General features: G+C 39.2%; 1 protein-coding gene across 1 annotated transcript in view; it reads left to right on the forward strand.

Moving 5' to 3' along the window:
• Nucleotides 1-13,502, forward strand: part of tyw1 (tRNA-yW synthesizing protein 1 homolog (S. cerevisiae)) — a 181,496-nt gene that overhangs the window by 27,105 nt on the left and 140,889 nt on the right. Inside the window, exon 8 of the mRNA XM_059973172.1 lies at nt 8,709-8,832. Coding sequence (XP_059829155.1) covers nt 8,709-8,832 — 124 coding nt within the window. The remainder of the gene's footprint in view (nt 1-8,708; nt 8,833-13,502) is intronic.

Below are 13,502 nucleotides of genomic sequence, written 5' to 3' on the forward strand. Positions count from 1 at the left end.
TGCCCTCAGGTGGAAAGATTGCTGCAAAGGAAGGACTCTCTGTGATTGCCAACCTAGTTAACATAATGGCGTCATATCCAAGTTACATTGCCCTTCAGTACTGAGTGACTAGAACTAATAATTTTGTTTTTATTTACATGAGATGAGCCTATTTCTTCAGCTGCTAGGTAATGATCGTGAGTCACTTTGTCATCGCCATTAAAAATTGTTTAACATGAGAGAGAAGTATTCTATAGGAATGCTTATAACATTGATACAGTGGGAAAAGAGGGTTTGCAGGAATCACAACATAGAATTTTTTTAAGGAACGTGACCCCTCTTTAATGTGGGGGTTGCCTTTAAATGTTGTCATTACCCACATCAGACACCAGGTGGTTCTGTTGCTCTGTGCTTCCTTGGTTTCCTCTGGCACTAAGGGGCGCTGCTCCTCCTTACACAGACTCTCATAATTCAAGTTCTAAAAGTTTGAATTTGAGTTGAAATAAAACCTTTTTGTCTTTTTTTTTACTAATTTTATTTTCTTTATGCTTTTTCTCCTGGAAGGGCAGCGGCTCTTCTGGGAGCCATTGGCTCTCTGCTTTCCACTTCAACTTCCTGGCAGTAATTTCTCATTAACTTCAGTGGCATCACACTGTGATTGTAATGTGTTAAGATTTAGGCTAGGTTGGGAAGGAGGGAATTCAAAATTTGCATATTGAGGCTGATGTAGGAAGATGGTTAGAGGAGGCAGGAAACTGGGTGACTGCAAGGTTAGGATAAAGGTTTTAACTTTTTCTGGAAGTTGCTTGTTACCCAATGAATTTTTGAGATTGTGTTGGTCCTTTAAAATAATAACAGAGAGATAATGATCAAAATAGTACAAAGGTTGCCACTATCGTAATAGATGTGAGGAATCCTATTTTGTAGGTTTGTTACTTTGGCAATAAACTGCAGGGCATCTCAATGTCAGCTGTGGGCTGCAAGAGGTTTTTTTCTGGTATTCTAAAGTGAATCAAGGTGTTAAGCCAATGCTCGTATGAAACATCCACCTCAAAGACCACAGTTAACTGCCTGCATTTTACCTTATTGTGAATATATTTGAATATGCTTTGTTAAGAAGTTTGCAAATGTTTCTTGTTCACATCTTTGAATTTCTCAAAACTAATCACAAGCAAACAGTTACCCCAGCCAGTTACTCATTGATTGGGTAATGTATCTGTAACTGTTGCTCATCCTTGGTTTTAGAGTCAGAATTGTATAATGCAAAAACACACCCTGTGGCCTGCACATCAATACTGAACGTTTTGCCCATCTGCACCAATTCTATTTGCTTGCATTAAGATCTTGTGTTTCTGTCTAAATTCCACTTAAATATAGAAATTTTATTTGATTTAACCTGGTTTCTCTGGTAGTGTATTCCAGATTGTTTGTGTGTGTGAAAACTTAGTCCTCACATTCCATCTAAAAATCATTTCTCTCAGCTTAAGCATATGCTGTCTTGTTTTCAAACCACTACCCTAGAAGTGCAGCCCTGGACAATAGTTCCCTGGAGCTTTGGACACCAGACGACACTGACTAACATTCATTTTGGGTGTTTTGAGTTTGAGGAAGGAGTTGTGAATATTACATGTATATGTAATTCAAAGAAAGTCTTGTAGATACATTGTAACTATAGAATTGTCCTGCCACTACCTTTTGATCTTTGGCATATAAAATTGTCATGCAATATTGGGTCATAGGCCCCTTCCTCCAAAAATGTCTCATTTTGTTGAATAAAACAGTTCTGCATCCACTAGCTTCAGTGTCTCCCTGGTGACTTTGTTCACATTACAACACTATCTATACTGTAAAACTATGAATACTTCTGTCAGGTTACCCCCTCAGCTTCCTTCACTCCGGCCTGTCCAATCTCTCCTCATAAGTAAAGTCATAAAGTCTAGAAATATTCCTGGTTCTCACCCGTGCAATTACATTCCATCCTGTTGTGTGGCAGTTAGAGCTCCACACAATGTGTGATTGAACCAGTAGTTTGTAACATCCCAATTCCTACTCTTGGCAATCCTGTTTAGATGATTGCTCAGTGCATGCATTTAAACGAATTATTGCTGCTTAAAACTGATGGAAACAACACTGATTGTAGATGAAAGGGTCCACTTAGGAAACATCATTGCAGGTTGGGGCTAGAAGTGTGTTTAAGAAAATGGGGTTTTAAGCTCCCTATATCAACTATCCTGCTGGCAAACATGCAGTTTCTGGTGAATAAAATCGATGACCTCAGAGCTAAGGTGCTGAATCAGAGGGACATTAGGACTGCATGTGTCCTTTGTCTCAGGGAATCCTGGTTAGCCCCTTCTGTACCGGATGCAACGATTCAGATCAATTGGTTTACTATACACCATCAGGATAGATCTACAGAGTCTCTCAAAAGCAGAGGTGGAGGAGTACGCCTCATGATCAGCTCTTCTTGGTGCACAAATATATCAGTGCTGTCCCGATTCTGCTCACCAGACCTGGAATATCTAGCAGTTAAGTGCTGTCCTTTTTACCTACCGCGAGAGTTCTCCTGGGTAATTTTGGTAGTGGTATACATTCCACCTCAGGCCAATGTCAATCAGACTTTAGATGATCTGAGCAATGGGATTAACACGCACAAAACAGCGCATCCTAATGCCTTCACCATTGTTTTGGGGGATTTTAACCAGGCCAGTCTGAAAAAATCACTAAACAACTACCATCAACAGATCACTTGCAATACTAGAGGAGACAACACACTAGACCATTGCTACACCATCATCAAGAATGCCTACCATGATATTCCACGCCCTCACTTTGGGAAGTCTGATCACCTGGCTGTACTTCTACTCCCTGAGTATAGGCAGAGACTGAAGAGTGCAGCACCAGTAGAGAAGACCAAGAAGGTTTGGACAAGGGAAGCACAGGAGCACCTACAGGACTGCTTTGAATCAGTGGACTGGACTGTATTCGGGGATTCATCTTTGAACCCAGATGAGTATACTGCATTTGTTACCATCTTCATTAAAACCTGTGTGGATGAGTGTGTGCCTACAAAGACTTCCTGTACATTCCCAAACCAAAAGCCATGGATGAACCAGGAGGTATGTCGTCTACTGAAAGCAAGATCTGTGGCATTCAAGTCTGGCAACCCAGGCCTGTACCAGAAAACCTGGTATGATTTGCAGAGTGCTATTTCAAAGGCGAAGGGACAATTTTGAACAAGGTTGAAGGCAACATCGGATGCATGGTAACTCTGGCAGGGTTTGCAAGACATTACTTCCTACAAAGGGAAACCCAATAGCATTAATGACAGCGATGCTTTACCACCAGATGAATTCAACACCTTTTATGCCCACTTTAAAAGGAAGAATATAACTACAGCTGTGAAGATCCCTGCTGCACCCAATGATCCTGTGATCTCTTGTCTCAAAGGCTGATGTTAGGCTGTCTTTAAAGACAGTGAACCCTTGCAAGGCAGAAGGTTCCAATGAGAGTACCTGGTAAGGCTCTGAAAACCTGTGCCAATCAACTAGCAGGAGTATTCAAGGACATTTTCAACCTGTCACTGCTATGGGCAGAAGTTCCCACTTGCTTCAAAAAGGCAACAATTATACCAGTGCCTAATAAGAATAATGTGAGCTGCTTTAATGACTGTCGCCCAGTAGCACTCACATCGACAGTGATGAAAGGTTGGTCATGACCAGACTGAACTCTTGCCTCAGCAAGGACCTGGACACACTGCAGTTGGCCACAATAGACAACGGCAGGTACAATCTAAATGGCTCCCCACATGGCTTCAGATCACCTGGGCAACACAAACACCTATGTCAGGATGCTGTTCATCGACTATAGCTCAGCATTTAATATCATTATTCCTACAATCCTGATTGAGAAGTTGCAGAACCTGGGCTTCTGTACCTCCCTCTGCAATTGGATCCTTGACTTCCTAACCAGAAGACATTAATCTGTGTGAATTGGTGATAACGTATCCTCCTCGCTGATGATCAACACTGGTGCACCTCGGGTGTGTGCTTAGCCCACTGCTTTACTCTCTATATAGACATGATTGTGTTGCTAGGGATAGCTCAAATACAATCTATAAATTTGCTGACAATACAACCATCGTTGGTAGAATCTCAGGTGGTGCCAAAAGGGCCATCAAGAAGGAGGTACAGAAGCCTGAAGCCACGCGCAGTGATTCAGGGACAGCTTCTTCCCCTGTGCCATCCGATTCCTAAATGGATATTGAACCCTTGGACACTACCTCACTTTTTATTAATAAAGAGTATTTCTGTTTTTTGCATGATTTTTAATCTAATCAATGTGCATATGCTTTATTTATTTTTTCTATATTATGTATTGCATTGAGCTGCTGTTGCTAAATTAACAAATTTCATGTCTCATGCCGGTGATAATAAACTTGATTCTGATTACATTGACCTGACTGTCTGAAGGTACTCACACTCGTTCTTCTCTTTTATCCCAGCCTGTGTAATGTTTGTTTCACCAGTGGAAATGTATCAGAACACAAGCTGTTGCTTTTGGAATTCTGCATAAAAAAACATCTGTTTACACTTTTATGTCAAAAATGCTGATTCAATATCTTTCAATTCTTCCACTCTTATGATTCCTTCACAGATGCCTGCTGAAACACAATGCTACCTAAAATGTAATAATTTTCATGCAATTTTAAAAACATTTTTAACCAAATTTTTAACAAATAATTCATAACCTGACTTTCAACTTACTAATTACATTATGTAGAGAAAATGCCAATCATGCAACGGTGTGTGAAGTGATAAGGGAATAATAGGGCAGGAGGGGCAGTGAGAACTGAAGAGATTAGTGTTTGAGAATAGTAAGAGTGCTGAGATAATAAGCATCAGGTAACTGAACAGAGTATAGTCACTTTGATTTTATTTGTTGGTGTGTTATCCAACATTAGTAAATCAAAGCTGTTAATGTCACAGGTAAATCCTCACCCATTCTGACTCTCAAACCAAAATCATTACTCTCCACTACTCTCATCAAAAAATGCACCTGCCAGTAACACAAAAGCAAGAGACTGAATAACTACAGAAGAAACAAAAGCAAGCATTGAAGGTTAGAGATAAAGTCTTGATGGGGAGAAATAGTTACAGTGGTAGAAAAAGTTGCAACAAAAGAAAATGTTCAATGCATACTGTTCTCCAATTTCTCAGGAAAATCTATTTAAAAATGTTATTAACCTATATTTATGTATTAATGTTCCAATAAATTTAATATTCTCTGGCCATCTTTCCACTATTAGCTCAGCTGCACCTTTTACTTGTCCTTTACAATTCACAGCCTTTATTGAGTATAGTCTGAGGAAGTTTAGTACTAATGAACACAATGCTTAGCATAGAGTGTTGATTTCCTCTAAGCGTCTTGTCTAGTTCCTTAATACTGTTGTGATATTACTTCTTCAGTCACAGACTACTCAAGCAGTAAATCAGACAAGATTGGGAACTCTATCAAAAGACAGATAAATCTAGAATGTGCCTGTGAAAATCTATGGAGCAATCACTAAAATAGCAACTTATGGCCAAGTGAATAGGAAGACTTCCAGATAGAAGGCTGAAAATCAATTCAAAGTTCATCCTCTAAAATTATTTTGATGCATTTCCACCACCTCAGCAACTGAATTTGGCATTTCTGACGTTTGCAGCATAAGTAACGTTACACAATAACATCTTTCATCCCACTTGTGCAGCTATTTTACATGATAAAGATGAATTCTTGATCCTTTATCTCATCATGGCCACTACATTCTATTTGTCAATCTTCATTGCACTAGTTCCACTAGTGGCTGCCTGGAATCAAGTGCTTGAGATAGAGCATGATGCCATCTCCAAACAAGAAACAGTCCATCTCAATGCACTATAAATTATAGTCAGGGACTTCAACCTGGCTTGTTTGAAGAAAACCCTGCCCAATTACCATCAGCATACAACCTGTAGCACCAGAGATCCCAACACAATAGATCACTGTTTTACTAAGATATTGAATACCTACTCAACACACTGGACCTCTGTCATGCTAAGATAAGTAATGCTCATCAGTCTATGCTCAGACTGCTCTTCAGCAAATCTGATCACTTGGCTCCAGAGATTAGGGCAACAAAGAAGAGGTTGTGGGAGGCAGAGGAGTAGCTCTGGGATTGCTTCAAGTCAATGAACTGGGTTGTGTTCAAGAACTCATCTGTGGATCTGAATGAATACTACACGGTTGTCACAGACTTTATTAAAATAGATGTAGATGAGTGTGTCCCCGCAAAGTCATTCAGAGTCTTACCCTACTAGAATCCCTGGATTAACCAATTTGCTGAAGGCCAGGTCAGAGGCGCTCATGTCTGGTGACCAAGAGATCTAGACACAATCAAACTTGAGTCAATGAAGGATGTTGCGACAGTTATGGCAGGGTTTGAATCTGTTAGAAAGTAAAATCTGGCTCCACTTCCAGATGAGTACAATGCTTTCTATGCTCACTTTGACAGTCAAACCATGGAGGGACCATCATAAACTCCCACAGACCCTCAGGGATACTGTGATTTCAGGCTGAGGCGGACGTGTAAACAGTTTTCAAGAGGGTGTACACAAGAAAAGCATCTGCCTCGGACGTGTTATTTGTTCAAGTAGTAAAAACCTATGTTGATTAACTTACTGGAGTGTTCAGTGAGCTCTTTAACCTCTCACTTATGCTGTCTGCTGTACCACCTGCTTCAAGCAGCCTTCCATTATACTGGTACCTAAGAAGAACATAATAACCTGCCTCAATGACTATCATCCAGTAGCACTTACAACCACTGTGATGAAGTATTTTTGAGAGGTTGGTGATGAAACATATCAACTGTTACCTGAGAAGTGTCTTGGATCCACTCCAATTTTCCAACTGGAGCAACAGGCCCACAGCAGTTGCCATCTCATTGGCTCTTTACTCAGCCCTGGAACATATGGCCAGCAAAGATACATGCATCAGGTTGCTCTTTATCAACTTTGGCTTGGCATTCAGTACCACCCTCCCCCCAAAAGTAAAGAATAAGCTTCTAGACCTTGGCCTCACTACCTTATTGTGCAGTTGGCTCCTTGATTTTCACGCTTGCAGACCCCAGTTAGCTCAGATCACCGTAAGCAGGTTATCTCCGTGAGTACAGGTGCACCACAAAGCTGTGTATTCAGCCTCCTTTACCTCCTTCTACTTGCTTTACACTTTTGACTGTTGGTAAGCACAGGTCCAATGCCATATTCAGGTTTGCTGATGACACTACTGTCATAGGCCAAATCAAAGGTGGTGAAGAATCTGCATATAGGAGGGAGATTGAAAATAAGGCTAAGTTGTGCCATAGCAACAATTTTACTCAGTGTCAGCAAGACCAAAGAGCTGATTTTTGACTTCAGGAGGAGGAAACCAGAGGTCGACGAGCCAGTCCTCATCAGAGGTGGAGAGGGTCATCAACCTTTAGCTCCTCAGTGTTACTATTTTGGAGTACCTATCCCAGACTCAGCATGTAAATACAATTATGAAGAAAGTTCAGGAGTGTCTCTACTTCCTTAGGAGTTTGTGTAGATTTGGCATGACATCTAAAACTTTGACAAACTTCTATAGATATGTAGGGCAGGTTCAGGAACTGCTATTACCTCTCAACCATCAGGCTCTTGAACCAAACTTCACTTGCCCCATCGTTGAAATGTTCCCACAACCTATGGACTCACTATCAAGGACTCATCTGATCTCGATATTTATTGCTTATTTATTATTCTTTCTTTGTATTTGCACAATTTGTTGTCTTTTGCACGCCGGCTGAACACGAAAGTTGGTGAGGTTGTTCATTGATTCTCATTATGGTATTATTCCATTATGGATATATCGATTACGCCCGCAAGAAAATGAATCTCAGGGTTGAATATAGTGACATTGATGTATTTTGATAATAAATGTACTTTGAACTTTTCTGTAACTAGTACCATTTTCTGCATTATTTTATTTTCTATTTGTGCTACTTGGCATGGTGTGCAAACAATAACTTTTCATTGTATCTGGTGCATGTGACAATAATAACATTTTAAAAAAATATATATTTTTGGCCACCTTGATTATCATTTTCACTGAAATGTTATCCTTAGCCTATCTAAAAATAACTTGGACTGCAAATGTGTGCATTGTGCCTGATTGCAAGTGAAGCATGAGCAGGATTTTGTCAGCTCTATTAAATGGATGTTCCTTTTTGAGTGTTTTATTTTTGAAACTTGCTGATTATTCTTCAGTAACAATACTTCAAATCTGTAGTGATTGTTACGTGGTCATGGGTTGTAGTTTATTGTTGTTACACTTTTGCAGCATCATGGACAATATGTAGACATAATTTACATTTTACTGCTGAAATTATTCTGTAGGCACATTGGACCATTTAATTATTACTTTAAAGGGAAATTTAGTTTGCTGCATTAACCCATCAGAACAGTAACCATAAATAAGATAGGTGCTTGTGGTAAGACACTAATGCTGATATAAATCTAAGGATTTTATTTTACCTACTTGACAATGTAATTTCTATATTAGATATACAGTTCTTAAGAAAAAGTATGTATTAATTTCTTCAGTTTCCAAAATGCACGTTAAATTATGACAGTATTTATAGAACCATCATGCTGTAACCTGTGATATTTCTTAATTCTGTCCCTTTTTTCTTATAGAAGGAAGAAGTGAACAAAGAAACTGCAAAACTGAAGTTGTCAAAGCGTGCCATGAGGAAAAAAGAAAAGGGAGAACCAAGAGAAATGATTACTCCAGCACTTAGGAGTGCTCTCTCAAAGCAAGGTATGATTCTGGTGAATGTTACCTCAGGTTGGCTGTAGATCTGTATCTTGATTTTCTGCATTTGGAAGTTTAGAGTTTTTTTTAAACTTCAAAAGGAAATTCATTCTGCACAGAAAGATTACCTGTCATATTCAGAGTCAGTTTTCTTGACTCCATTTGTGCATCTGGTTCTGTGGCCCCTGTCTATCTTGCATTTGCATTGTTACTTTGCTTCTATCCCTAATTCATTCTTCCTCTTGCATATATTTTCATGTGTCTTCCTCAACAAATCTTCATTCTGCAACAAAATATATATTGTTATTCCATAAGGTGGCTCCCCTGCATTATGGCCATTTGGGTTATGGAAATTCCCCCTTGCAGGATTTACAGAAAATTTTGATATATGGAATAACGTCCCATAGAAGTTGTGTGAAAGAAGTAAATAAATCAAAGTAATTTTTTCATCGCATTTTTTGACTGCACAGAGGACGCAGCTTCATGTAATGGGAAATTGTGATATGAACTATTTTTTAGGACTGCAGCTTTCTCATAATGTGAGGATTGCATGTATAGCCTATGTATTAAAGCACAAAATAGATCTGAAAATCTCACAAGAGTCATTAAAATAATACTAATTTAATTATAAATGAATATGTAATCTGTTGCCTTATTACACGAAAATATTTAGAGCCTTTAATGTTCAGGTAAAAATCTTACTAAACCATTATGTTTAGGATTGTGCCTTATGCAAATGTTAAGTATGTATTCTAAAATGAGGAACCGTTTTGCTCATTAGCTTATATTTTATCAGTGGACTTACTGAAATTGAGCTGCTTATTAAGTGTCATCATACAAGGCACTATTTTTGTTTGTTTTTGATTTAATAGTTTAATGCACACTAGCATAATTTTATTAAGCCAAGATCTTCAGTTATGATTTTTAATCACTGGCCTCCTTCTGAGATAATGCAGATAAAGGGAGGCTATTCAAATGGTCTTTCTATTAGGACTTAGGAACCCAATAGTCTATATTTCTTAAACCATTCCATATATTTTGCCACTCCTACTCTTAGCATTCTGTGAAATACATAGTTCCTTATGTTTGTCTGTAACACATCTTTTGGCTGTTTGGACCTGTATTCCTTATCCTGTGGTTATTTATGATTTAATTATTGAGCATTATTTCAAGTTAATCCTTTATGCTGATTATTTTGAATCTCCCATTAGTTACAGTCCTTCAGGCAGGTTAACAAGCATTGACCAATCCTCTCTAAGAGAGCACCATCATTTTCGTCTTTTATCACAGACTTCCTGTTTGTCCTTGCCACCTCCACATTCTCCCTCTCTGCTTCCTCTGCAAAACAGATCCCAATTCTGAAGAAATTGGTCTTAAATTGACAATTTCTATTTTGAGAGATATTTAGCTTGTTTTCAAAGCCACTGTATCATCCCTGCATCATAAAGTGGTAGAGCACAGTGACGGGCCTTTCAAGTCACAGTCTCTTGGTCAACAGTCATCCACTAATCCCACATTAATCTCAGTTTTATTCTTTATACTCTCTTGTGAACTCCCCCTACACTAAGGACAATTTATAGTGGCCATTTAACCTACCAATTTGCATACTTTCAGGATGTGAGAATGAAGTGGAGCACCTGGAGGCAATAGGACGAATGTGCAAGTTCTGCACCGCTAGAATCTGAGATCAGATTTGAACCTCTGGTGCTGTGAGGCAACAACTCTACGAGCTGCACCACTTTACTTCCTCACGATGACTTGCAAACCTATGCATTTTTTTTGGAACGCACTGGGGTGAAACAGATGCAATTATATGAATTTTTTAAAAGTTCTTTAGCTTTGTGTAAGACTTCTATTTTTTGCATACCAGTAATTTTCAAAATCCTATGACATTTCATTTATTGGCTTCCCTTCTATAGTCAGTGATGTCTTGTATTTACTAATTCTGATTCTAAACCATGGGACAGTCCCAAGTAATTGGATTGATTTGTTTTTCTTGAAATAACCTTCCTCTTTAAACATCCTCTTCCACAATATAGCCAGATGATATTGCTGCCTTGCATTTGTCTGCAAGCTTCGCCAACCTTTAACATACTGGACTAGATTGTTCTGTAGAACTAAATTTAACAGCCTCTACTCTGAGCTAGAATTGTTTCTATTCAAGTTTTCTTTTGCCAAAAATATTTTACGAAATAATGAGCTTTTGGTCCTTGACAATTATATCCGTGAAGCCACATTAGCTTTGTGATTCATTATTTTTGTTGAGTTGCTGGCTGCTTGTTTAGCTTTATTTTTAGAATATCAGAGCCTGAAGACCCGCACACAAAGATTCAGATTCAGTTTCCTCCACTCTACCATCAGATTTCTGAACAATCCATAGGCACTACCTCATTATTCCCTTACTTAATTAGTCTATAATTTATAGTCATTTTGTCTTTGCCCTGCACTACTGCCACAGAACAAAATTTCGCAACAGATAAGGCAGTGATAATAAACCTGATTCTGATTATGGTTTTCACAGTGTCAAAATTGCAGAGCAGTTCACTGGTAAGGTTACCTTGGTTATATAATGTTTACTGTGAATGTGGCATTAGGAAGCATAGGTTTATTCATTCATGACATCAGATAGAATTAATTCAAATGTAAAACCATAGAGCCATAGAACATTACAGCACAGAAACAGGCCTTTTGGCCCTTCTTGGCTGTGCCGAACCATTTTTCTGCCTAGTCCCACTGACCTGCACCTGGACCATATCCAGGTTCATTTAGTTTACGCTATCACATCTTGTTTATGGTCACCCTGTCATTACGATACTAATTGAAGATCGTGTTTACTGGACCTGCTGGCGTGTATAGCTCTGTGGTACCCTATTTCCATCAATACTTGATTCAGTTTTCAACATTTTTACACATTCACTATGAAGATGAACATTATTAGTTGCATTTTCCAAAATTTATATTTTTATTGAATCTGAATTGTTTTTCTATCGATTTATGTTGCACAAGGTGTAACTTCAAAAGCACTAAATTCCTTTTTCCTTTAGTTTTTGCTGCCCAGGTTTGTGTACAAATAAGGGGGACATGGAACAGCACAGGAGCAAGCCCTTTGGCCCACAGTGTTGTGTCTATCTAGATATGTCGTAAATGTCCCTCATATATCTACCTCTACCACCGCTGTAGGCACTCCATTCCAGGCACCCACCACTCGCTGTGTCACAAAATAAAACTTGTTCCTCACATCTTGGAAATTATCTCCTCACACCTTAAGTGCATGCCCACTAGTATTTGACATTTCAACATTGGGAAAAAGATACTGTCTGTCTACTCTCATAATCTTATTAACCTCTATCTGATCTCCCCCTCAGCCTCTGCAGCTCCAGAGAAAACAACCCAAATTTGTGCAATCTCTCGTTATAGCACATGCCCTCTAATTCAGATAGCATCCTGGTAAAATTCTACTGTACCCTTTCCAAAACCTCAATGTCCTTCCTATAATGGGGCAGCCAGAACTATATGCAATACTTCAAATGCATCCTAACTAGAGTTTTATAACACAACTTCCTGAGTTTTGATCTCAGTGCCTTGGAAAAATAAAGGCAAGCATGCCATATACCACCTTAATCACCATATCAACCTGTGTAGTGGCTTTCAGGGAGCTATGAACTTGGACCCCAAGATCCCTCTACTTGTCAACACTTTTAAGGGTCTTGCCCTTAACAGTGTACTGTTTCTTTGCATTTGACCTATCAAGGTGCAATACTTCACATTTGGCCAGGTTAAACTCCATCTGCCATTTCTCTGCCCATATTTGTAACTGATCTATATTCCACTGTATTCTTTGCTATTTATCTATGCTATCCACAACACCACCAATCTTCATGTCATCTGCAAGTTTACTATCCCATCCGGCTACATTTTCAATCAGGTTATTTATATACATCACAGACAGTAGATGTCCCAGTACAGATCCCTGTGGAACACCAACTAATCACAGACCTCCAGCTAGAATAAGTCCCTTTGACCTCTGCCTTCTATGAGCAAGCCAGTTATCAATCTAAGCAGCCAATTCATCATTGATCCCATGCATCTTGGACTTCTACAAGAAAACTTGTCTCTTACTAAAACCTGTAGACAACATCCTCAGCTGTACCTTCAATCACTGTGTCACCTCATTAAAAACCTTAGTCAAGTTAGTAAGACATGACTTGCCTCCCGTAAAGCATGCTGCCAGTAACTTCCCTACCACTGATGTGAGACTCGCCGGTCTATAGTTTGCAGATTATCCCTCGTTCTCTTTTTGAATACTGGAACAATGTGATCTACTTACCAGTCTTCCCGGATATTGCCTGTGGCTGGGGAGAACACAAAGATATTGGACAAGGCCCCAGCAATCTCTTCACTTGCCTCCCTCAGTAACCTGGGGTATATCCCATCAGGCCCTGGAGACATCCACCTTAATGCTTTTTAAGAGACACAGTAATACTTTCTCCTTTACTTTTAACTATTCTAGCATAATATTCTTGGCACTGGTCTCCCTATCCTACATATCCTTCTTGGTAAATACTGATGGAAAGTACACAGTAAGCACTTCACCCATACCCTTTACATCCAATCAAGTGTTCCCCTCTTTATCCTTGAATGGTCTAACCCTATCCCTAGCTATCCTCTTGCCCCCG

Source organism: Hypanus sabinus, chromosome 6 (assembly GCF_030144855.1).
Source record: "Hypanus sabinus isolate sHypSab1 chromosome 6, sHypSab1.hap1, whole genome shotgun sequence".
NCBI lineage: Eukaryota > Metazoa > Chordata > Chondrichthyes > Myliobatiformes > Dasyatidae > Hypanus > Hypanus sabinus.